We start from the raw sequence: 23,871 nt of genomic DNA, 5'->3' as shown, positions 1-23,871 counted from the left end.
GAGTAGTGTGGTGTAGACTAGAGTAGTGTGGTGTAGACTAGAGTAGAGTAGTGCAGAGTAGAGTAGAGTAGTGTAGAGTAGAGTAGTGTAGAGTAGAGTAGTGTAGAGTAGTGTAGAGTAGAGTAGAGTAGAGTAGAGTAGAGTAGTGTAGAGTAGTGTAGAGTAGTGTAGAGTAGAGTAATGTAGAGTAGTGTAAATTAGAGTAGAGTAGTGTAGAGTAGAGTAGAGTAGTGTAGACTAGAGTAGAGTAGTGTTGTGTAGACTAGAGTAGTATGGTGTAGTGTAGACTAGAGTAGAGTAGTGTAGAGTAGAGTAGAGTAGTGTAGTGTAGAGTAGTGTAGTGTAGAGTAATGTGGTGTAGAGTAGAGTAGAGTAGAGTAGTGTAGACTAGAGTAGAGTAGTGTAGAGTAGTGTAGAGTAGTGTAAATTAGAGTAGTGTAGTGTAGACTAGAGTAGAGTAGTGTAGAGTAGAGTAGAGTAGTGTAGTGTAGAGTAGTGTAGAGTAGAGTAGTGTAGACTAGAGTAGAGTAGTGTAGAGTAGTGTGGTGTAGAGTAGAGTAGAGTAGAGTAGTGTAGACTAGAGTAGAGTAGAGTAGTGTAGAGTAGAGTAATGTAGAGTAGTGTAAATTAGAGTAGTGTAGTGTAGACTAGAGTAGAGTAGTGTAGAGTAGAGTAGAGTAGTGTAGTGTAGAGTAGTGTAGAGTAGAGTAGTGTAGACTAGAGTAGAGTAGTGTAGAGTAGTGTGGTGTAGAGTAGAGTAGAGTAGAGTAGTGTAGACTAGAGTAGAGTAGTGTAGAGTAGTGTAGTGTAGACTAGAGTAGTGTGGTGTAGACTAGAGTAGTGTAGTGTAGAGTAGACTAGAGTAGTGTAGTCTAGTGTAGACTAGAGTAGTATGGTGTAGTGTAGACTAGAGTAGAGTAGAGTAGTGTAGAGTAGACTAGAGTAGTGTGGTATAGTGTAGAGTAGAGTAGTGTGGTGTAGAGTAGAGTAGAGTAGTGTAGACTAGAGTAGAGTAGTGTAGAGTAGTGTAGACTAGAGTAGTGTGGTGTAGACTAGAGTAGTGTGGTGTAGACTAGAGTAGAGTAGTGCAGAGTAGAGTAGAGTAGTGTAGAGTAGAGTAGTGTAGAGTAGAGTAGTGTAGAGTAGTGTAGAGTAGAGTAGAGTAGTGTAGAGTAGAGTAGTGTAGAGTAGTGTAGAGTAGTGTAGTGTAGAGTAGAGTAGTATGGTGTAGTGTAGACTAGAGTAGAGTAGTGTAGAGTAGAGTAGAGTAGTGTAGTGTAGAGTAGTGTAGAGTAGTGTAGACTAGAGTAGAGTAGTGTAGAGTAGTGTGGTGTAGAGTAGAGTAGAGTAGAGTAGTGTAGACTAGAGTAGAGTAGTGTAGAGTAGAGTAGTGTAGTGTAGACTAGAGTAGTGTGGTGTAGACTAGAGTAGTGTAGTGTAGAGTAGACTAGAGTAGAGTAGTGTTGTGTAGACTAGAGTAGTATGGTGTCGTGTAGACTAGAGTAGAGTAGAGTAGAGTAGAGTAGTGTAGAGTAGTGTAGACTAGAGTAGAGTAGTGTAGAGTAGAGTAGTGTAGACTAGAGTAGTGTGGTGTAGAGTAGACTAGAGTAGTGTAGAGTAGAGTAGAGTAGTGTAGACTAGAGTAGAGTAGTGTAGAGTAGAGTAGAGTAGTGTAGAGTAGAGTAGTGTAGAGTAGAGTAGTGTGGTGTAGAGTAGAGTAGAGTAGAGTAGTGTAGACTAGAGTAGAGTAGTGTAGAGTAGAGTATGGTGTCGTGTAGACTAGAGTAGAGTAGAGTAGAGTAGTGTAGAGTAGAGTAGTGTGGTGTAGAGTAGAGTAGAGTAGAGTAGTGTAGACTAGAGTAGAGTAGAGTAGTGTAGTGTAGACTAGAGTAGTGTGGTGTAGAGTAGAGTAGAGTAGTGTAGACTAGAGTAGAGTAGTGTAGAGTAGAGTAGTGTAGAGTAGAGTAGTGTGGTGTAGAGTAGAGTAGAGTAGTGTAGTGTAGACTAGAGTAGTGTGGTGTAGAGTAGAGTAGAGTAGTGTAGACTAGAGTAGAGTAGTGTAGAGTAGAGTAGAGTAGTGTAGAGTAGAGTAGTGTGGTGTAGAGTAGAGTAGAGTAGAGTAGAGTAGACTAGAGTAGAGTAGTGTAGAGTAGAGTATGGTGTCGTGTAGACTAGAGTAGAGTAGAGTAGAGTAGTGTAGTGTAGACTAGAGTAGTGTGGTGTAGAGTAGAGTAGAGTAGTGTAGACTAGAGTAGAGTAGTGTAGAGTAGAGTAGTGTAGTGTAGACTAGAGTAGTGTGGTGTAGACTAGAGTAGTGTAGTGTAGAGTAGACTAGAGTAGTATGGTGTAGTGTAGACTAGAGTAGAGTAGTGTAGTGTAGAGTAGACTAGAGTAGTGTGGTATAGTGTAGAGTATAGTAGTGTGGTGTAGAGTAGAGTAGAGTAGAGTAGAGTAGTGTAGACTAGAGTAGAGTAGTGTAGACTAGAGTAGTGTAGACTAGAGTAGTGTGGTGTAGACTAGAGTAGTGTGGTGTAGACTAGAGTAGAGTAGTGCAGAGTAGAGTAGAGTAGTGTAGAGTAGAGTAGTGTAGAGTAGTGTAGAGTAGTGTAGAGTAGAGTAGAGTAGTGTAGAGTAGTGTAGAGTAGTGTAGAGTAGAGTAGAGTAATGTAGAGTAGTGTAAATTAGAGTAGAGTAGTGTAGTGTAGAGTAGAGTAGAGTAGTGTGGACTAGAGTAGAGTAGTGTTGTGTAGACTAGAGTAGTATGGTGTCGTGTAGACTAGAGTAGAGTAGAGTAGAGTAGTGTAGAGTAGAGTAGTGTAGACTAGAGTAGAGTAGTGTAGAGTAGAGTAGTGTAGACTAGAGTAGTGTGGTGTAGAGTAGACTAGAGTAGTGTAGAGTAGAGTAGAGTAGAGTAGTGGAGACTAGAGTAGTGTAGAGTAGAGTAGTGTAGTGTAGACTAGAGTAGTGTGGTGTAGACTAGAGTAGTGTGGTGTAGACTACAGTAGAGTAGAGTAGAGTAGTGTAGACTAGAGTAGTATGGTGTAGTGTAGACTAGAGTAGAGTAGTGTAGAGTAGAGTAGAGTACACTAGAGTAGAGTAGAGTAGACTAGAGTAGAGTAGTGTTGTGTAGACTAGAGTAGTGTGGAATAGTGTAGACTAGAGTAGTGTGGTGTAGTGTAGACTAGAGCAGTGTAGTGTAGAGTAGACTTGAGTAGTGTAGTGTGGTGCAGAGTAGAGTAGTGTGGTGTAGAGTAGACTAGAGTAGTGTAGAGTAGAGTAGTGTAGTGTAGTGTAGAGTAGTGTAGTGTGTTGTAGACTAGAGTAGTGTGGTGTAGAGTAGAGTAGAGTAGTGTAGACTAGAGTAGAGTAGTGTAGAGTAGAGTAGTGTAGTGTAGACTAGAGTAGTGTGGTGTAGACTAGAGTAGTGTGGTGTAGACTAGAGTAGTGTAGTGTAGAGTAGACTAGAGTAGTATGGTGTAGTGTAGACTAGAGTAGAGTAGTGTAGTGTAGAGTAGACTAGAGTAGTGTGGTATAGTGTAGAGTAGAGTAGTGTGGAGTAGAGTAGAGTAGAGTAGAGTAGAGTATTGTAGACTAGAGTAGAGTAGTGTAGACTAGAGTAGTGTAGACTAGAGTAGTGTGGTGTAGACTAGAGTAGTGTGGTGTAGACTAGAGTAGAGTAGTGCAGAGTAGAGTAGAGTAGTGTAGAGTAGAGTAGTGTAGAGTAGTGTAGAGTAGTGTAGAGTAGAGTAGAGTAGTGTAGAGTAGTGTAGAGTAGTGTAGAGTAGAGTAGAGTAATGTAGAGTAGTGTAAATTAGAGTAGAGTAGTGTAGTGTAGAGTAGAGTAGAGTAGTGTGGACTAGAGTAGAGTAGTGTTGTGTAGACTAGAGTAGTATGGTGTCGTGTAGACTAGAGTAGAGTAGAGTAGAGTAGTGTAGAGTAGAGTAGTGTAGACTAGAGTAGAGTAGTGTAGAGTAGAGTAGTGTAGACTAGAGTAGTGTGGTGTAGAGTAGACTAGAGTAGTGTAGAGTAGAGTAGAGTAGAGTAGTGGAGACTAGAGTAGTGTAGAGTAGAGTAGTGTAGTGTAGACTAGAGTAGTGTGGTGTAGACTAGAGTAGTGTGGTGTAGACTACAGTAGAGTAGAGTAGAGTAGTGTAGACTAGAGTAGTATGGTGTAGTGTAGACTAGAGTAGAGTAGTGTAGAGTAGAGTAGAGTACACTAGAGTAGAGTAGAGTAGACTAGAGTAGAGTAGTGTTGTGTAGACTAGAGTAGTGTGGAATAGTGTAGACTAGAGTAGTGTGGTGTAGTGTAGACTAGAGCAGTGTAGTGTAGAGTAGACTTGAGTAGTGTAGTGTGGTGCAGAGTAGAGTAGTGTGGTGTAGAGTAGACTAGAGTAGTGTAGAGTAGAGTAGTGTAGTGTAGTGTAGAGTAGTGTAGTGTGTTGTAGACTAGAGTAGTGTGGTGTAGAGTAGAGTAGAGTAGTGTAGACTAGAGTAGAGTAGTGTAGAGTAGAGTAGTGTAGTGTAGACTAGAGTAGTGTGGTGTAGACTAGAGTAGTGTGGTGTAGACTAGAGTAGTGTAGTGTAGAGTAGACTAGAGTAGTATGGTGTAGTGTAGACTAGAGTAGAGTAGTGTAGTGTAGAGTAGACTAGAGTAGTGTGGTATAGTGTAGAGTAGAGTAGTGTGGTGTAGAGTAGAGTAGAGTAGAGTAGAGTATTGTAGACTAGAGTAGAGTAGTGTAGACTAGAGTAGTGTAGACTAGAGTAGTGTGGTGTAGACTAGAGTAGTGTGGTGTAGACTAGAGTAGAGTAGTGCAGAGTAGAGTAGAGTAGTGTAGAGTAGTGTAGAGTAGAGTAATGTAGAGTAGAGTAGTGTAGAGTAGAGTAGAGTAGTGTAGAGTAGTGTAGAGTAGTGTAGAGTAGAGTAATGTAGAGTAGTGTAAATTAGAGTAGAGTAGTGTAGTGTAGAGTAGAGTAGAGTAGTGTGGACTAGAGTAGAGTAGTGTTGTGTAGACTAGAGTAGTATGGTGTCGTGTAGACTAGAGTAGAGTAGAGTAGAGTAGTGTAGAGTAGAGTAGTGTAGACTAGAGTAGAGTAGTGTAGAGTAGAGTAGTGTAGACTAGAGTAGTGTGGTGTAGAGTCGACTAGAGTAGTGTAGAGTAGAGTAGAGTAGTGTAGACTAGAGTAGTGTAGAGTAGAGTAGTGTAGTGTAGACTAGAGTAGTGTGGTGTAGACTAGAGTAGTGTGGTGTAGACTACAGTAGAGTAGAGTAGTGTAGACTAGAGTAGTATGGTGTAGTGTAGACTAGAGTAGAGTAGTGTAGAGTAGAGTAGAGTACACTAGAGTAGAGTAGACTAGAGTAGAGTAGTGTTGTGTAGACTAGAGTAGTGTGGAATAGTGTAGACTAGAGTAGTGTGGTGTAGTGTAGACTAGAGCAGTGTAGTGTAGAGTAGACTTGAGTAGTGTAGTGTAGTGTAGACTAGAGTAGTGTGGTGTAGAGTAGACTAGAGTAGTGTAGAGTAGAGTAGAGTAGTGTAGTGTAGAGTAGTGTAGTGTGTTGTAGAGTAGACTAGAGTAGTGTGGTGTAGACTAGAGTAGTGTGGTGTAGAGTAGACTAGAGTAGTGTAGAGTAGACTAGAGTAGTGTAGAGTAGTGTAGAGTAGTGTAATGTCGTTAGGGTGGGGAGGCCAGAGACAGGCAGGCTATGCTGCTGTACATGTTTGAACAGATTCTTAACAACAACATGTTCCAAACAGAGAGAAAAAGAGAGGGCAGAGGGAGAACAGAGAGGGGGAGAGAGAGAAAGGGTATAAGGGTGGAGAGAGACAGAGAGGGGGAGAGAGAGAGACAGAGAGGGGGAGAGAGAGAGATTGAGAGGGGAGGAGAGAGAGAAATATGGTGGAAGGGAGGAGAGAGGGAGAGAGATTGTGAAGGTAGAGGGGTAGAGAGATGGGGAGCGAGAAATTGAGAAGCGAGGGGGAGAGAGAGAGACAGAGGGGAGGAGAGAGAGGGTCGAGAGGAGGAGAGAGGGAGTGAGATTGAGGGGGGAGAGAGATAGTGTAGAGAGGGGGAGAGAGAGGAGAAGAGAGTGAGTGAGATTGAGAGGGGAGAGAGATAGGGTAGAGGGGAGGAGAGAGAGGCTTTTAAAAAAGTAAGTGTTGAAACTGCTGTTGAAGACCTGGGGCTGTGTCTAAAAGCTGATGACTCAGCCAGCCAGTAAATCGGTCTTCAAACAAGAGACAGTCATCCCTCCCTCACTTCAACTTCCTTCTACTGCCCACCTCACCCTGTCATCTGAAACCATCAGGGTGGGGTCACTGGGGCTGGGCTGTATACCGGTATTGACGCAGGGACCAGTTTGGGCTTTCACTGTACCTTCTATACCGGTATTTGAATGTTTTATTTTTTATTTATTTCACCTTTATTTAACCAGGTAGGCAAGTTGAGAACAAGTTCTCATTTACAATTGCGACCTGGCCATGTTTGGTTTGTGATACGCCATGTGTAATGTCAATTTGAATAGTTTTACTTCGCTACTTAGGCCATCTCTCTCTGCTCTTTCTCTCCGTGCCACTTTCCACACAGATCTAGCCACGCCCCCTGTCACTCAAGGAGCGCATTTGACGTTCCTCAACCACGTGACAGTGTGTTCAGTCTGCATGGTCAATGCAGCACATACAACAATGTTGATGATAACGATTCTGTTTCCACTTTGCTTCTTAATATAAATCTACTAGCATTATATAATGACACTTATTAGCTTATGTTTCTAACATCAGCAAACAAGTAGTTTGTCTTTTCTTAGCTTGTTGCCCTAAATCTTGTGAGACGCTAATTGTTAACCGTTAATGCTAATAGCTAGCTAGCTAATACATGTACTGAGTCAGAGCAAACGTAGCTAGCTAATACAGCCTGATAATACCAGTGATGGTGTAGACCTAAATCAGCATGTTTGTGCAACAGTATCTTCTTAACCAAAGAGGAATATGCAAAGCAAGAATACGTTAGCTACATGATGTAACTAAGAGAAAATATGCAATGAAGCCAAAACTTTAAAGGTCCCCTAGGAAACACTTATCAACACTTTAGTTCCTACCATGTCACAATAACTCCTCACTGGCATTTTAATTTGTTGTCATCGCAAACACTGTATTCAAAGTGCCCACTATTATATTCTACCTATAGAATTAGAATAGTCATTCTATTTCCATGATACCAACAGTTTTGCTCTAAATCACAAGTCATATCGCAATTGCAACATTTGGTTAAAAATACATTTTTTATTTCACCTAGGCAAGTCAGTTAAGAACAAATTCTAATTTACAATGACGGAACAACAGGTTAACGACAGATTTTAACCTGGTTAACTCCGAAATGGAGTCATTTTCTATTAAACATATCTTTACTTTTACTCAAGTCTGACAATTCGATACTTTTTCTACCACTGTAATTGAGTGCAGGAAATGCAGAAATTATCAAAAAAAAGTGCTGAAATTTGTTTTGGTTGAATTGAACAGTATAAAACAATCGGAATGGAGAAAGACTCATTGAAATCACTCACTACTCATAAAGCACCCTGGGATCACTACTCACTACTCGTAAAACACACTGGGATCACTCACTACTCATTAAGCACTCCGGGATCACTCACTACTCATAGAGCACCCTGGGATCACTACTCACTACTCATAGAGCACCCTGGGATCACTACTCACTACTCATAAAGCACCCTGGGATCACTACTCATAGAGCACCCTGGGATCACTACTCATGAAGCACCCTGGGATCACTACTCACTACTCATAAAGCACCCTGGGATCACTATTCACTACACATAAAGCACCCTAGGATCACTACTCACTACTCATAAAGCACCTCAGTGACCCTAACTAACCCTGCATGGCTGCTTCCTCAGTGACCCTAACTAACCCTAAACGGCTGCTTCCTCAGTGACCCTAACTAACCCTGCATGGCTGCTCTCTCTTTCTCTCTCTCTCTCTCTCCAATTACATTTGTGTGCTAAAGAAACACAGCTAACCAAACAAGTCACTTCCTGGTGCACACTTGGATAAAAGGGTATCTACACTAGAGGTCTTCTCGGATCCCAAAATTGAGATCCAAAACTAATTGGATCCCGACCAGATCCAGTCATTTTTTTTGGGGGGGGTCAATATCCGATCAGATTCAGATTCGAGGTGTCCCAGATCCGACCCAGAACATGTCTGAGTTGAGAGAGAGAATCGGATCCAAAATTGCGGTCAGGTCTGTATCTGACCCAAATGGATCCGAAAGATTGCTGATTTGGATTTGAAATGTGCATTTTCTGTTGTATCTAACATGAGTGATTTGTGGTCTTAGTATTTTCATAATGACATCCATATAGTTAGATAGAGAACATTATTAAGTCTTCAGAAATGTTTTCATTATATTCTGTAGGATGATAATCGAGTGCCAGACAGAGAACAGTGAATAGTTCCGTCTATGACAACACTATAATAGGATGATAATCGAGTGCCAGACAGAGAACAGTGAATAGTTCCGTCTATGACAACACTATAATAGGATGATAATCGAGTGCCAGGCAGAGAACAGTGAATAGTTCCGTCTATGACAACACTATAATTAGACGTTTAATATTTTGAGGATTTTGGAGATCTGTTCATTGTGTTTCTCTTTAAGCATATTTTGTTAGATTTAGAGATTAGAATTTTTATGTGGTGATTTCAGGATGGTAAATAGTCATCGAGTGCTCTCTGTTAGACAGTGTTAAACGTATGTCGGTAAGTCTATTTTCTATTACTCATTATAACTACATTTTTGTTCTAAATTAAATGTTGATATATCCTTTAGGTCAAAAGAAATTAGCCTATACATCTTGAGATTGGTTTTGGATGTGGATTGACAGACAAGTCATCCACACAACGGTTGTGTAGGCCTACCGTCCAGATTGTTAATTAAAGATTCCTAATTGAAGAGAGAAATTGTCCTGATATTGTTTATACCTATCCATGCCTTACACAATCAATATTTCGTCAGCCTTTCGGCATTAGGCTACGATATTTCTGCAGATAAACCTACGGCTATCAGACTACCGCACACGCAGACACACACAACGTGAGCAGATTAACTTTGGTCAAAAATGTTCATTAAAGACGATCAGAAAGAATGTTTCGGTAACTCTGCAGTATAACTTATTTATTTTTGAACGAAAGCCATGAAACTGGCGTATGAATGAGTCACTTGGCCCGAGTCATTCAACATTAGTTAATAAACTGTTATTATTAAAATATATAAAATACACAAATAAAATAGCAAAATAGGCTAACTAAATAGTCCAAGTCTAAACAAATATAAACTAAATACCTTAAATAAAATAGTACATTGAATGAATAAATATAAATACTAAATAAAACAATGACATGAAATAGTTCAGATCTTGAACCTTTTCCCCATCCGTACCCCACGAGCATAAATGAGGTCCATGGAGACGTTTTGACTGGTAGTTGTTTCACCCTGCACACTCTTTCATTTACTTTCTTCTTCATAGCCGGTTAGAACGATTCAATGTTCCAGAAACTCACTTTAAAATAGCCTGTCATTCTTTTCTACTATGTCGTCCTCCTCTCGCGCAACAAGTAGGCCTATAGCCCATTCCACCCGTCACGTCCGCAGTGACGGTTTTCATAAAGCAAATATACTGTTTTGTCATAAAATTATATTGACACATTTGTTTGACGAAAGGGGTCCCCCTGACAATCATTTTCGTGTATAAAATGTCAATGTGAGCAATTTGCGTGTAAATTAAGGAACTAAACTCTTCAAACACAATTTCGTATCCGGTCGGTATTTCACACATTGTCACATAGATCCGAGGCCCGTTGCCACCGACAGTGATACGGTCTGGGAGGGTTAACTACAACATCCGGGTCAGATCTCAGGTAGGTTAGGGTAGATCCGTGAAGATCTCTAATATACCCCAAAATGATCATTTTATTTTTCCCAGACCTCAAAAAAGTGGCCTTCTGATGTGGTTTAATTAAGCATTGTTGTCTACTTAGAACACCCAATGTTGTTGTGTTGAGAAAGAAAGCGTGATTTTGAGAGCAGAACCCTGAAAAAAACGGGAAAACAGAAACTATTGAAAAAGAAAACGGAGAAAAAGGAATTTGGGAATAACTATTCTGCTCCACAAACACACACACTAGTGGCGCGCGGGTTGACTCATAACCATGGTTATATCCGCGGGGTAGATGAGTTTAGAGTCATTCAATATTGTTTGGCTGAAGGATGGGTTAAATCCGGGGGCGGCAGGGAAGCCTGGTGGTTAGAGTGTTGGACTAGTAACCAAAAGGTTGCAAGTTCAAATCCCCGAGCCTACAAGGTACAAATCTGTCGTTCTGCCCCTGAACAGGCAGTTAACCCACTGTTCCTAGGCCATCATTGAAAATAAGAATTTGTTCTTAACTGACTTGTCTAGTTAAATGAAGGTAAAAAAATAAAGAGAAAGAATAAATAAAATAAAAAAACATAGATGTAAAATGATTGTGCAATTTCTATAGGCTACATTGAGGTTTTTGTTTAATTATATCCGTGTTTCTGGTATTACAGCATACGCCTAAACGTTAGGCTGTACGCCTGCCAAATGGTCAACACATCCAATCAGACCAAAAATGATTTTGGGAACGGACAGAAAAAGTGAACATCAATCCACCGAGGCAAAAAAAATGACATTAGCGGAGTTTCATTCAATAAGACAAAAAACTGCAAAGGAAGAGTTGAAAATAAGTAGAATGGAGGGACAGAGAGGTAATGTTTGGTGAAAAGGTAAGAAAGGACGATGTCAGCTATGTTATATGTTTGATTGTGAGGCTCTATACAAATTCGACAGTCACAAGACGGGACTTCAAATAGGCCTATATGGGATGTCAAGGGATCTGTAGCAGGCTGTTTAGGTGGGTTAAATGGAAACTTAAATCTGGACATTGACTAACCAGAATAACCTACTGTTGTTTTTTGTGAACTCTGATAATACCTGTCCCGTGCAAATCGACATCCATGTGTTTTGAGAGAAATGTCTTGAGTTTGACAGGTGTTGCTCGCTGTTTGTGCAAGATAACTATAACTGATTCGATAAATTGAACGAAGTTCTGCTCATAGCCTATATATTGAGGGTCTACATGTTCACCGTGAATGCTTTTTTTAATTCGTTTTTTTTTTTTTTTTTGCGAATGAATTGAACATCGCCAAATGCATAATTTAAAAAAAATATTGCGCAAATTTAATGCAACCCTCGCTGTTAACAGATGGCAAAGCAACAGCACACAACTGACGTTAGCGTTTGTTTACAAGTTCGCTTTCTCACCCATGGCCTTAAAATGCATCTCAAGTGCAAGTTAATTGTTTAGCTGACACCTGAGGGCTGAGGGACATTTAGGACGTACTGCGGATCGCCAAAACATGCCCTAATGATTATGATCACACTTCTTCAATTCAGATATTATGGCGACACTATACCAAAAGATGCTTTGGTATGGTTTAGAAACTTCTGAACCAAGCTCGAGTTATCAGCGTAGCCTGTTATCTTCAGGACAGGCTGAAATATCTTCATACCTAGAAAAACAACTCCAGGCTTCCGTCATAATTGTCAATTTATACACATACAAATATATATATATATATATATATAAGGACGTACAGGGGGCAGTTTGGAAGAAAAAAAACTTTACCCGTCCGAATCGTCCTCTGGAATAACGGACATTCTGAGGTAATAAGTGCATAACCAAAGTTCTCCAGTAATACTAGTCCCGTGCGAACAGGGCTATAGCCTTTATTAATTAATAATAACTCCCGCAGAATGAAGTATTTATTGCAGTAAAATTATACACTAAATGTAGGCTAAATTTGGACATGGGAACAGGAATGGAGAAATATGATTGATTTGTTTTACGTATCTTGGAGAGAATGCAATTGGGCAGTTAGATACGATCTGTAGAGGTACCGTCTTCATCGTAAAAACATAATGAAAGCAGATAGTACTTCAACCACATAAAATATGCATCGAACCTGAACTGAAATGTTATCAGAAACACATTTATGACATCATTCTGTTGAGCAATGGTTTGTTTCGTCTTCGAGGGCAACATATAGTGACAGAAGAGAAGCTGCATGGATCTAATTATATTTCTGTTGACTAACAAATAGCCTACCAAAATGTGGAAAAGTAAAAACGAGGCAAAACAAAATGAGGCAAAACAAAATCCTGGGCCCCATGTCGAAAAAAATCGTTATGTATTCTGTATCAGGCTGCATCACATCTGGCCGTGATAGGGAGTCCCATAGGGCGGCGCACAATTGGCCCAGCGTCATCCGGGTTTGTCCGGGATAGGCCGTCATTCTAAATAATAATTCATTCTTAACTGACATGCCTAGTTAAATAGAAATTAAATAAATAACAAACAAAAATGTAACTGTAGCCTATAGTGCATTTGCGGGTTAGGGTTGGGTGCGGTTCTCAGATTTTCACTATATCACATAAAAGTCAGCCGGTTATTAGCAATTGCCGGTGAACAAACAGCAGAACAAACCTTGACATGAACATCATGGAGATACACCAGTCATCAGGAGTGAAAACGTTTTTGTTCTATAAAGTTGGTACACCAAGCACAACAGTAGATACAACACTCAGAGAACAGCACAACACTGAGAGAAAGACAGAGGCACACAAGAGAGAGAGAGAGAGAGAGAGAGAGAGAGAGAGAGAGAGAGAGAGAAAGGGAGAGAGAGTGAAAGAGAGAGAGTGAGAGAGAGAGAGAATTGAAAAAGAGAGAGATAGAGAATTGAAAAAGAGAGAGATAGAGAATTGAAAAAGAGAGAGATAGAGAATTGAAAAAGAGAGAGATAGAGAATTGAAAAAGAGAGAGAGAGAATTGAAAAAGAGAGAGAGAGAGAGAGGTAGAGAGAGAGAGAGAGAGTATTGAATTAAGGTTAAGTTACCAGTATGTCCATCATGGCTTGACAGCTCTTGGCAGCCTATTGGTCTTCTAATCCTCAGCGATGTTAACAGCCTCGGAACATGCATGTCATCCCCTCTTGGCCACGGACCTCTCCTTCACACACACACACACACACACAGACACACACACACACACACACACACACACACACACGCACACACACGCACACACACGCACACACACACACGTAAACAGAGGAAGAGAGAGAAAAAGGAGGGTTAAGGGGTTAGAGAGTTAGGGGGTTAGAGGGTTAGGGGTTTAGAGGGTTAGGTTAGAGGGTTAGGGTTAGAGGGTTGGGTTAGAGGGTTGGGTTAGAGGGTTAGAGGGTTGGGTTAGAGGGTTGGGTTAGAGGGTTGGGTTAGAGGGTTAGGGGGGTAGAGGGTTAGGGGGTTAGAGGGTTAGGAGGTTAGAGGGTTAGGGGATTGGGTTAGAGGGTTAGGGGGTTAGGGGGTTAGAGGGTTGGGTTAGAGAGTTAGGGGATTGGGTTAGAGGGGAGGGTTAAGGGGTTGGGTTAGAGGGTCAGGGGGTTGGGTTAGAGGGTTGGGTTAAAGGGTTAGGGGGTTGGGTTAGAGGGTTGGGTTAGAGGGTTGGAGGGTTAGGTTAGAGGGTTAGGGGGTTGGGTTAGAGGGTTGGGTTAGAGGGTTAGGGGGTTGGGTTAGAGGGTTAGGGGGTTGGGGGGTTAGAGGTTTGGGTTAGAGGGGTGGAGGGTTGGGTTAGAGGGTTGGAGTAATTGAGTAAGACCTTTAAACAGGTCAACATTCACAAGGCTGCGGGGAGGATGTGTACTGCGACACTGGCAAGTGTCTTCACTGACATTTTTAACCTGTCCCTGTCTGAGTCTGTAATACCAACATAGTCCCTGTGCCCAATAACTCTAAGGTAACCTGCTTAAATGACTACTGACCTGTAGCACTCACATCTGTAGCCATGAAGTGCTTTGAAAGGCTGGCCATGGCTCACATCAACACCATAATCCCAGAAACCCTAGACCCACTCCAATTTGCATACCGCACCAACAGATCCACAGTTGACGTAATCTCACTCCACACTGCCCTTTCCCACCTGGACAAAGGGAACACCTATGTGAGAATGCTGTTCATTGACTACAGCTCAGCGTTCAACACCATAGTGCCCTGAAAGCTCATCACTAAGCTAAGGACCCTGGGACTAAACACCTTCCTCTGTAACTGGATCCTGGACTTCCTGATGGGCCGCCCTCAGGTGGTAAGGGTAGGTAGCAACACATCCACCATGCTGATCCTCAACACGGGGGCCCCTCAGGGGTGCGTGCTCAGTCCCCTCCTGTACTCCCTGTTCATGACTACGTGGCCAAGCACCACTCCAACACCATCATTAAATTTTCCGACAACAGTGATAGGCCTGATTACTGACAACGATGAGTCAGCCTATAAGGAGGTCAGAGACCTGGCAGTGAGGTGCCAGGACAACAACCTCTCCCTCAACGTGATCAAGACAAAAGAGATGATTGTGGACTACAGAAAAAGGAGGACCGACCATGCCCCCTGTCTCATCGACGGGGCTGTAGTAGAGCAGGTTGAGAGCTTCAAGTTCCTTGGTGTCCATTAGGAAAATGTGGAGCCGGACATATGACCGGTAGCATTTTAAGTTAATTAACGACCTTTAAAAAAACAAAACATTTACCAGACCTATATACATAGAGTGCATAACCTGATTAGGGTCGTCCACCCACGTTGCTCAGAATGACAGAAAATCACATTTAGATATGAGGTAATTCATCTGAACATAACATGTAACTCGAGGATGCAAACGGCGTGCTGTCCGGTCCTTCTTACCGAATTCTTATGCGCACTTTGACGATGTTAGATTGAAATAGGCTATTTAAATGTGGCAGTCAATCTACTATCCCCCATAGTACAAACGTTGACCTATTCTATTGGTAGGCAAGTCGTTATGTACGAGAAAGAAATGGCCTATCCCAAACAGACTCTGGTACAGTTGTGGGAAGATAGACCCCCCAGTCATACAACCAGAAGCCTAGGCAACAGAAAAAACAACAACTTTAAAAGCAATCAGGCTGATGCAACAGATCAGAACGTCTAGATTTAAAATGTCGATAAACTATTATTTCTTCACATCTGAAGTATAGCAATGCACACAAGGCAGTAGGCTACACATGGACGCTCGTTCCATAATACAATTATCGAGAAACTACTGTTGTAAAAAGCGCACTCAAATACAATACAATACAATTCATGTGACAGACAAGAGGCGAAAACATGGCTGGGCCAGGCCGGGCAGAGACCGTTACACCCAAACTGGATAACAAATTAACTAAATAACTTGTATTTGTTGTTTGTATTGTCTCCGGACTAATCAGAAATGTAAAAAAAGCCTCCTTTTTAGCGCGAGTGAAGGGAGTTGGGAACAACTTAATGTATGTGTTTTAGAAGTCGTTTTCACGCACAATATGTATATGTCCGAAGTCAGACTCAAGTATGCTTCCTACAAAAAAAATAACATGGTCGCTGTGGTAGAACGTTTATTTAGATGTTCTACATTTATCAGAATGCCATCAGGTAACCCGTGGAAACAGTTACTAGGTAACTCATTACTCACGTCGTCGTCCATGGAAACAGGATTATAGGGGAAATCGTTCTTCCTGCAAAGCATGAAAACGTTTTAATCAAACGATTGTATTAATCGGACTATTTAAACCACAATAATCGCATTACTGTGTACATGTAATCGTACTCAAGGTGAACTACCCACTATGATATTAAGCTATGCATGATGATTTCAGGTTCCTGTTTGAATGCCTCCAGTAGAGTTTCCTTATTCCAAGTGAGCTATTCATGTAAATACCGCCATACAGTTTAATATACAGGCCTAAAGAGTTCGTATGTGGCTGTTTTCATATGGCAAAAAAAGTGTGCACTTTTGGACTTAATGAAAACACTTTCATGACTTCCTATTCTTCCTTGCGCAATAAACTGTTTGCGCACATTCCAATTCAGTCCAGGTGTCCGTCCGGCCGATGCGCTGACCATGATGAATCCACCAAAGCCTCCTTTGAGTGGGAGTGTTTGATCCGATCTGATGATATGTTGTTTATGCCACGAGGTTGGACTGTCGGACTGAACACTTCATCCATTATCCGTATCTTGTGACAGTATAATTTTTCAAATTGTATCAATTGTAATTGTCTGCTGCTGTAGAATCTCTCTCTCTCTCTGACTAGGTGATAGACACGCGTACTTGCACGGCCTATTTGACAATAAGAACGGCTTGTTTGTCAAGGGAAATTTGTTGTGTTTTTTGGGGGTCACATTTTTCCTTTGTTATGTGTTAATTTATTCAATATGATTGTACAAATGTTCACTTAATATGTCGGGCAGTGGTGTAGTGGAGGTAATACCCACTTTGTTTAGTATACTGACTTGTTAATCCCCACCGATGCATAACACAGTAGTGTAGTGGAGGAATACGCCGTATCAATTATGTAGTGCATATAGAGAAATTATGTACAAAGTAGCCTACAAAACACAAATCACGTGAAATATTTGTCAATATGGGTTTGAAAAGTGCGAGTATGAAACCATAGCAAAGGCCCTATATTATTCAGCACCACTGTAGGTAATGCAGCTCGGCCGGGGCTGGCTGTGCCCGAGAAAGTAGGAACAAATCATTTATCACCGGACAGCTCCGCACTCCGCTCAGTTCCCTGACATCTGATATTCGCAAAGACAATATTATATTTATACACGTCTCATGAATTCCACAGTTTAGCCTAAAAAAAAAGTGTTTTATTGTCACATACACCGGATAGGTGCTGTGAAATAGGTTGCTTTACCAGGTCAGCCTTGGTAGTGCAGCACGTACGCGGTTAATTAGGGTTAAAAGTGCTTTGATCAAGGACCCTTCGACGGAGTTTTCACCTCGACGGCTCGGGTATTCAAACCAGTGACCTTTCGGTTATTGACCCACAGTTCTAATCGCTCGGCTACCTACCGCCCAGAAGAGCTTTGGGGACAGGTTATGAGTGGCTATGAGGGACAGGCGATCATCATTCCCCCTGTAGACGACATGGCCTAGGCCTACATAAATCATGTAGCAAAGACTACAGCCTTGGAAAGTTATACATGAATAGTACTATTAGGGTAGAAATACGGTAGGTGGACACCATGGTGTGTGGAATATAACTCAGGCACAATGCAGAGAATGAATCAGCAGCGACTAGTGTCCAAGCCTTCAGCTGCTGTGGAGGGTAGCAACTCCTCGAGTATCCCGTTCACATGTTAACGCACCACAACAGAAATCGGTTCCATTTTAACCCTCTGTGTATATCTGGTCCCTTAGCCTAACATATCGGCCATAAGGACTTGGTCCATTATTACATTCTGTACATGATAGCGGATTTAGTTATCATTGTCATTCAGAGTAGCCTAACTCTGTTTCAAACAGGGTGCCTTTCATTCGGGGGAGGGGACGATGATGACTAAAGACGCAACAACTAGCATAGGATGCTAATATGACTAGGATTATGCCTTTAGCTTCTGGACAATGAAAGAAAGTTGAAAACCAATAGAACATGAAGGAAATAGGCTACTGGTTTCAATGGCATGTGGAAGTCTTTATAAAATAATTGCCTCCTCGTTTCTAAGGTCGGATTTTACTTTGAAGCAAGTGTGACCGGTGTGAAATGGCTAGCTAGTTTGCGGGGTGTGGGCGCTAATAGCGTTTCAATCAGTGACGTCACTTGCTCCGAGACTTGAAGTAGTTGTTTCCCTTTGCTTAGCAAAGCATTCAGGTTTAAAGAAATTAAGTATTTGTTTTCAAAAGGCAAAACTGTCTCCAGCTCGTTGCAAAGTGACGTGTGACACACTGAAAAACTGCCTACCGTTCCCTATGTGCAGTTGAATGGCGAATGGGAAGCAAACTTCAATTACCAGTTGAGAAATAAAAATAGTAGCCCTTTTTTTAAATCGTGGCCATCAAAACAGTTTTTAACAGGAGCAACGAATGAGCTGTTTGAGAAGCTGTAGCAGCAACTCTCGTACGAAGTCTGACAGTTTTCTGCTCATAGGCTCCTTATATGTCAGCTGAGCGCGTGTGATAAACATGATGACTAACAAAAATAAACATGTGTCAATATAATTCCACTGAATTATGCAAATTATCCTATAGATTGATAATCATAACGGTCATTAGGTATTTCCATCAATGAATATGTAAAAAGCATTATCTTCATAAGTGGGATTTGTTTTTCTTATCACATTCAACTTGTCAGCTATAGTTTTCATTGAAAAAAAAATATTCTAAGCTAGAGTCCTACATCGGGTCGCTTGACCCATCAAAAAATATCAGCTGGCGGGTTGAATGAAAAAATATATATATTTATAAAAATATATAAAATAAGCGATATATCAATATTCTAACCCGCGGGTCGATTCGCAGTCGGAAATGTTTTAAAATCAAGGTAATATTTTTTTTTTTTTTACAAACACAGAAGCTTGTTGTGTTGAATTGTGTTGCAAATAACATTAGGCCCCGACCACCATTTTGATACGAAAATGTGATTTAATCAAAGGCAAATGTTTACTTTTTTTAAAATTGGGGCTATGGCAGTCTATTATAAATCAGTCTGACAGTACTTTTGACAGTATTTCAATCTTAATTGATTATGTTACTTTTCTCCCGGTCTGATTTAGTGCCTGGTTTTGTCTGTTCTAATGAGTGTTGTGGGGCTTGTGGGTAATTCAGAGGGAAACTCGTCTCCTGAGAATCTTTATCATTCAGTATTGGGGGGGTCTTAATATTTTATAGTTCACACAGTTCAAAAGATAGAGGCACATTTGTAGGAAGAAAACAGAATCTGCTTTGTTTAATACAACCGTATCTAGAGGCTACCTGAGGTTACTGACGTAATCCTGGTTATTTGAATCAACCCCATATATATATATTAAAAAAAAAAAAAAATTGTCGTTGAGATTTTCTCCCCTGACTTCATTTTCAAAATCAGGTGACCCCTCATGGGGTCGCACTGGGAAACAGTGCATTCGGCTACGAGGTGTCGCCTGAATAGCTGATCACAGACTCCGTTTTCCACTTAAAATTAACTAGGCAACTTTTCAGTTCGCTAGTCAGATAATAAAAAAATAAAAAAAATACCTTATAATAATAATAATAATATATCCCATTTAGCAGACGCTTTTGTCCAAAGCGACTTACAAGTCGGCTGGGGCCACTACTTTTACATATGGGTGGCCCCAGTGGGAATCGAACCCACGACGCTTGGCGTTGCAAGCGCCATGCTCTACCGACTGAGCCACACAGGACCTTCCTTCCGCTAGAATGAACAATATGCATCTTCTAGCGATATATTGATAGGAGGACAGGCGTTTGTCAGTCACAAAGTGAGCGATGACAGGGGGAAACACTGATGGTTTGACAGTCTGCTGTCTGTCCTGCCTCTCGGTTCCCTGGGTGTGTGTAGTGTGCGCGTGTTGTGTTTGTGTGTGTGTTGTGGTTGCAGTTGAATTTCTTTACACGGAGGGAGAGAGCATGAATTTCATACATCTCATAAATGTGAGTGAATTTATACGTCCCATATAAATGTGGTAACGATCAAAAGTCAAAATCCACTTGGCTTATTGTTTTCTGGCATATTCTGTTTTTTTTTCTTTTGTGTGCATTAACGATGTCGGACCTTGCTCGGGTCCAGTAAAACATGTGGCGGGCCAGAGGATCCAGTATAACATGCGTTGGGCCAGAGGATCCGGTATTAACATGTGACGGGACAGAGGATCCAGTATAACATGTATCAGGCCAGAGGATCCAGTATAACATGTATCAGGCCAGAGGATCCAGCATTAACATGTGTCAGGCCAGAGGATCCAGTATAACATGTGTCGGGCCAGAGGATCCAGGATATAACATGCGTTGGGCCAGAGGATCCAGTATAACATGTGTCAGGCCAGAGGATCCAAAATTAACATGTGTCAGGCCAGAGGATCCAGTATAACATGCGTTGGGCCAGAGGATACGGTATTAACATGTGTCGGGCCAGTAGATCCAATATAACATGTGTCGGGCCAGAGGATCCAGGATATAACATGCGTCGGGCCAGAGGATCCAGCATTAACATGTGTCGGGCCAGTAGATCCAATATAACATGTGTCGTACCAGTGGATCCAATGTAACGTGTGTTAGGCCAGAGGACCCTGTATAACATGTGTCGGACCAGTGGATCCAATATAACATGTGACGGGCCAGAGGATCCAGTATAACATGTACCAGGCCAGTGGATCCTGTGGATCTTGTATGGTATTTTCAAAGACATATGTCTACTGATTCAATCAAAGTGTTGACAATGGACTAGTCAACTGCTGCTTTGTTTGTGTAGCAAAGCCCATGTTAAACACCTGCTTCCATCTTCAATCATACCTGTATTACAGATAGCTGAGAAAATGCCACTTTAAAAGGAAACTTGAAGCCTGTGGAAGTCAGCAGACTCTTATAGGATTATTTTAAAGGCCCCGGTTCAGTCAGAATTATTGATATCATCTTGTACAACAGCTGACTACTAAATGTTAATAGGTTGTTATTTCCTGATAGTCGCTGGCCCGGCCCGGGTGAGCCTGGCTAGCTACTTCATGTACCTATGGAGAACACTGGCTATGGGAGCACTGAGGCAGACATAGCCTAGGCTACCAGCCACGCAGCGAGAGAGTGGACCAGGGAAGTTTTTTTTAAATTTTAACCTTTTTATTTAACTAGGCAAGTTAATTAAGAACAAATTCTTATTTACAATGACGGCCTAGGAACAGAGTGGGTTAACTGCCTTGTTCAGGGGCAGAATGACAGATATTTACCTCATCAGCTCGGGGATTCGATCTAGCAACCTTTTCAGTTATTGGCCCAACGCTCTGACCACTAGGCTACCAGCCACCTCTACACTCTAACCACTAGGCTACCTGCCGCCCCTACACTCTAACCACTAGGCTGGGTGCTGGGGTATTGAAGCTGGGTTATTGAAGCTGGGTGCTGGGGTATTGAAGTTGGGTGCTGGGTTATTGAAGCTGGGTTATTGAAGCTGGGTGCTGCGGTATTGAAGCTGGGTGCTGGGGTATTGAAGCTGGGTGCTGGGGTATTGAAGCAAGGTGCTTGGGTTATTGAAGCTGGGTGCTGGGTTATTGAAGCTGGGTGCTGGGGTATTGAAGCTGGGTGCTGGGGTATTGAAGCTGGGTACTGGGGTATTGAAGCTGGGTGCTGGGGTATTGAAGCTGGGTTATTGAAGCTGGGTGCTGGGTTATTGAAACTGGGTGCTTGGGTTATTGAAGCTGGGTTATTGAAGCTGGGTGCTGGGGTATTGAAGCTGGGTGCTGGGTTATTAAAGCTGGGTGCTGGGTTATTGAAGCTGGGTGCTGGGCATTGAAGCTGGGTGCTGGGTTGTTGAAGCTGGGTGCTGGTTATTGAAGCTGGGTACTGGGTTATTGAAGCTGGGTGCTGGGTTATTGAAGCTGGGTACTGGGTTATTGAAGCTGCGTGCTGGGGTATTGAAGCTGGGTGCTGGGGTATTGAAGCTGGGTGCTGGGGTATTGAAGCTGGGTACTGGGTTATTGAAGCTGGGTACTGGGTTATTGAAGCTGGGTTATTGAAGCTGGGTTGTTGAAGCTGGGTGCTGGGGTATTGAAGCTGGGTTATTGAAGCTGGGTTGTTGAAGCTGGGTGCTGTGGTATTGAAGCTGGGTTCTTGAAGCTGGGTGCTGGGTTATTGAAGCTGGGTTATTGAAGCTGGGTTGTTGAAGCTGGGTGCTGGGGTATTGAAGCTGGGGTCTTGCAGCTGGGTGCTGGGTTATTGAAATGGGTTATTGAAGCTGGGTTGTTGAAGCTGGGTGCTGGGGTATTGAAGCTGGGTGCTGGGGTATTGAAGCTGGGTTATTGAAGCTGGGTTGTTGAAGCTGGATGCTGGGGTATTGAAGCTGGGTTCTTGAAGCTGGGTGCTGGGTTATTGAAGCTGGGTTATTGAAGCTGGGTTGTTGAAGCTGGATGCTGGGTTATTGAAGCTGGGTTGTTGAAGCTGGATGCTGGGTTATTGAAGCTGGGTTGTTGAAGCTGGATGCTGGGTTATTGAAGCTGGGTTATTGAAGCTGGGTGCTGGGTTATTGAAGCTGGGTTGTTGAAGCTGGATGCTGGGTTATTGTAAAATCTTCATTCCTGTTCATCTATTCTGTTGTGTAGTTATCATACGCTAACATGCTGACAACATCGGGTAACGCAGGTGTGTCCACGTGCTCCATCGCACGTTGAATTTGTCCATCCACACCAGACACGATCAGGACACGCACGTTGAAATATCAACCATAACTCCAAACCAACTAGATTAACTTGGGGACAGGGAAAAACACATATGAAACACTCATGGACATTTAGCTAGTAACTTGATGTCGCTAGCTCATTTCTCCTGGGATATAAACATTGGGTTGTTATTTTTACCTGAAATGTACAAGGTCCCTTTTTTAGTCTGGTCTTTGTAGAATATCAATCCATTTTGAGTCACACAAAATCATGTGTTCTCTACTCTCACAATAACTCCACAGATAAAATCTCTCCTAGTCTTCTTCTTCTTTGGATTTTATATGGAGGTTGGCAACCAACTTTCAAGGTGCATTACCACCACCAACTGGACTGGATGGGGTGTGGGCCTCAGTTAATCTTTCAATCACCCACGTGGGTATATTCTCCTAACCACCAATGAGGAGATGGGAGAGGCGGGACTTGCAGCGCATCAAGCGTCACAAATAGAACCAAGTTCTATTTTAGCACCTGGCTATGCAGACGCTGGTTGAAGCGAGCGGTCGGCATGTAAGGTAGAACGGTGGTTCCCGAAGTGTATATGTTCTCTAAAACGTAAATATGTATATGTTCTCTAAAACGTAAATATGTATATGTTCTCTAAAACGTAAATATGTATATGTTCTCTAAAACATAAATATGTATATGTTCTCTAAAACTTAAATATGTATATGTTCTCTAAAACGTAAATATGTATATGTTCTCTAAAATGTAAATATATATATGTTCTCTAAAACGTAAATATGTATATGTTCTCTAAAACGTAAATATGTACAGTGCCTTGCGAAAGTATTCAGCCCCCATGAACTTTGCGACCTTTTGCCACATTTCAGGCTTCAAAAATAAAGATATAAAACTGTATTTTTTGTGAAGAATCAACAACAAGTGGGACACAATCATGAAGTGGAACGACATTTATTGGATATTTCAAACTTTTTTAACAAATCAAAAACTGAAAAAATTGGGCGTGCAAAATTATTCAGCCCCTTATTCAGCCCCAGCAAACTCTCTCCAGAAGTTCAGTGAGGATCTCTGAATGATCCAATGTTGACCTAAATGACTAATGATGATAAATACAATCCACCTGTTTGTAATCAAGTCTCCGTATAAATGCACCTGCACTGTGATAGTCTCAGAGGTCAGTTAAAAGCGCAGAGAGCATCATGAAGAACAAGGAACACACCAGGCAGGTCCGAGATACTGTTGTGAAGAAGTTTAAAGCCGGATTTGGATACAAAAAGATTTCCCAAAGCTTTAAACATCCCAAGGAGCACTGTGCAAGCAATAATATTGAAATGGAAGGAGTATAAGACCACTGCAAATCTACCAAGACCTGGCCGTCCCTCTAAACTTTCAGCTCATACAAGGAGAAGACTGATCAGAGATGCAGCCAAGAGGCCCATGATCACTCTGGATGAACTGCAGAGATCTACAGCTGAGGTGGGAGACTCTGTCCATAGGACAACAATCAGTCGTATATTGCACAAATCTGGCCTTTATGGAAGAGTGGCAAGAAGAAAGCCATT

The 23,871-nt window shown here is 41.9% G+C and overlaps 1 protein-coding gene across 3 annotated transcripts in view; it reads right to left on the bottom strand.

The window, feature by feature from the left end:
- LOC135527691 (regulator of G-protein signaling 20-like) overlaps positions 1–23,871 on the bottom strand; it is a 90,189-nt gene that overhangs the window by 58,656 nt on the left and 7,662 nt on the right. For all 3 annotated transcript variants that reach the window (XM_064956193.1, XM_064956192.1, XM_064956194.1), the window contains exon 2: positions 12,991–13,103. In XM_064956193.1, coding sequence (XP_064812265.1) covers positions 12,991–13,005 — 15 coding nt within the window. In that variant the 5' untranslated portion in view covers positions 13,006–13,103. The remainder of the gene's footprint in view (positions 1–12,990; positions 13,104–23,871) is intronic.

The sequence above is a fragment of the Oncorhynchus masou genome, chromosome 33, assembly GCF_036934945.1.
Source record: "Oncorhynchus masou masou isolate Uvic2021 chromosome 33, UVic_Omas_1.1, whole genome shotgun sequence".
NCBI classification, from domain to species: Eukaryota; Metazoa; Chordata; class Actinopteri; order Salmoniformes; family Salmonidae; genus Oncorhynchus; species Oncorhynchus masou.
Note: the sequence above shows the minus strand (reverse complement) of the source record. Positions and strands in the feature narration are given on the sequence as shown.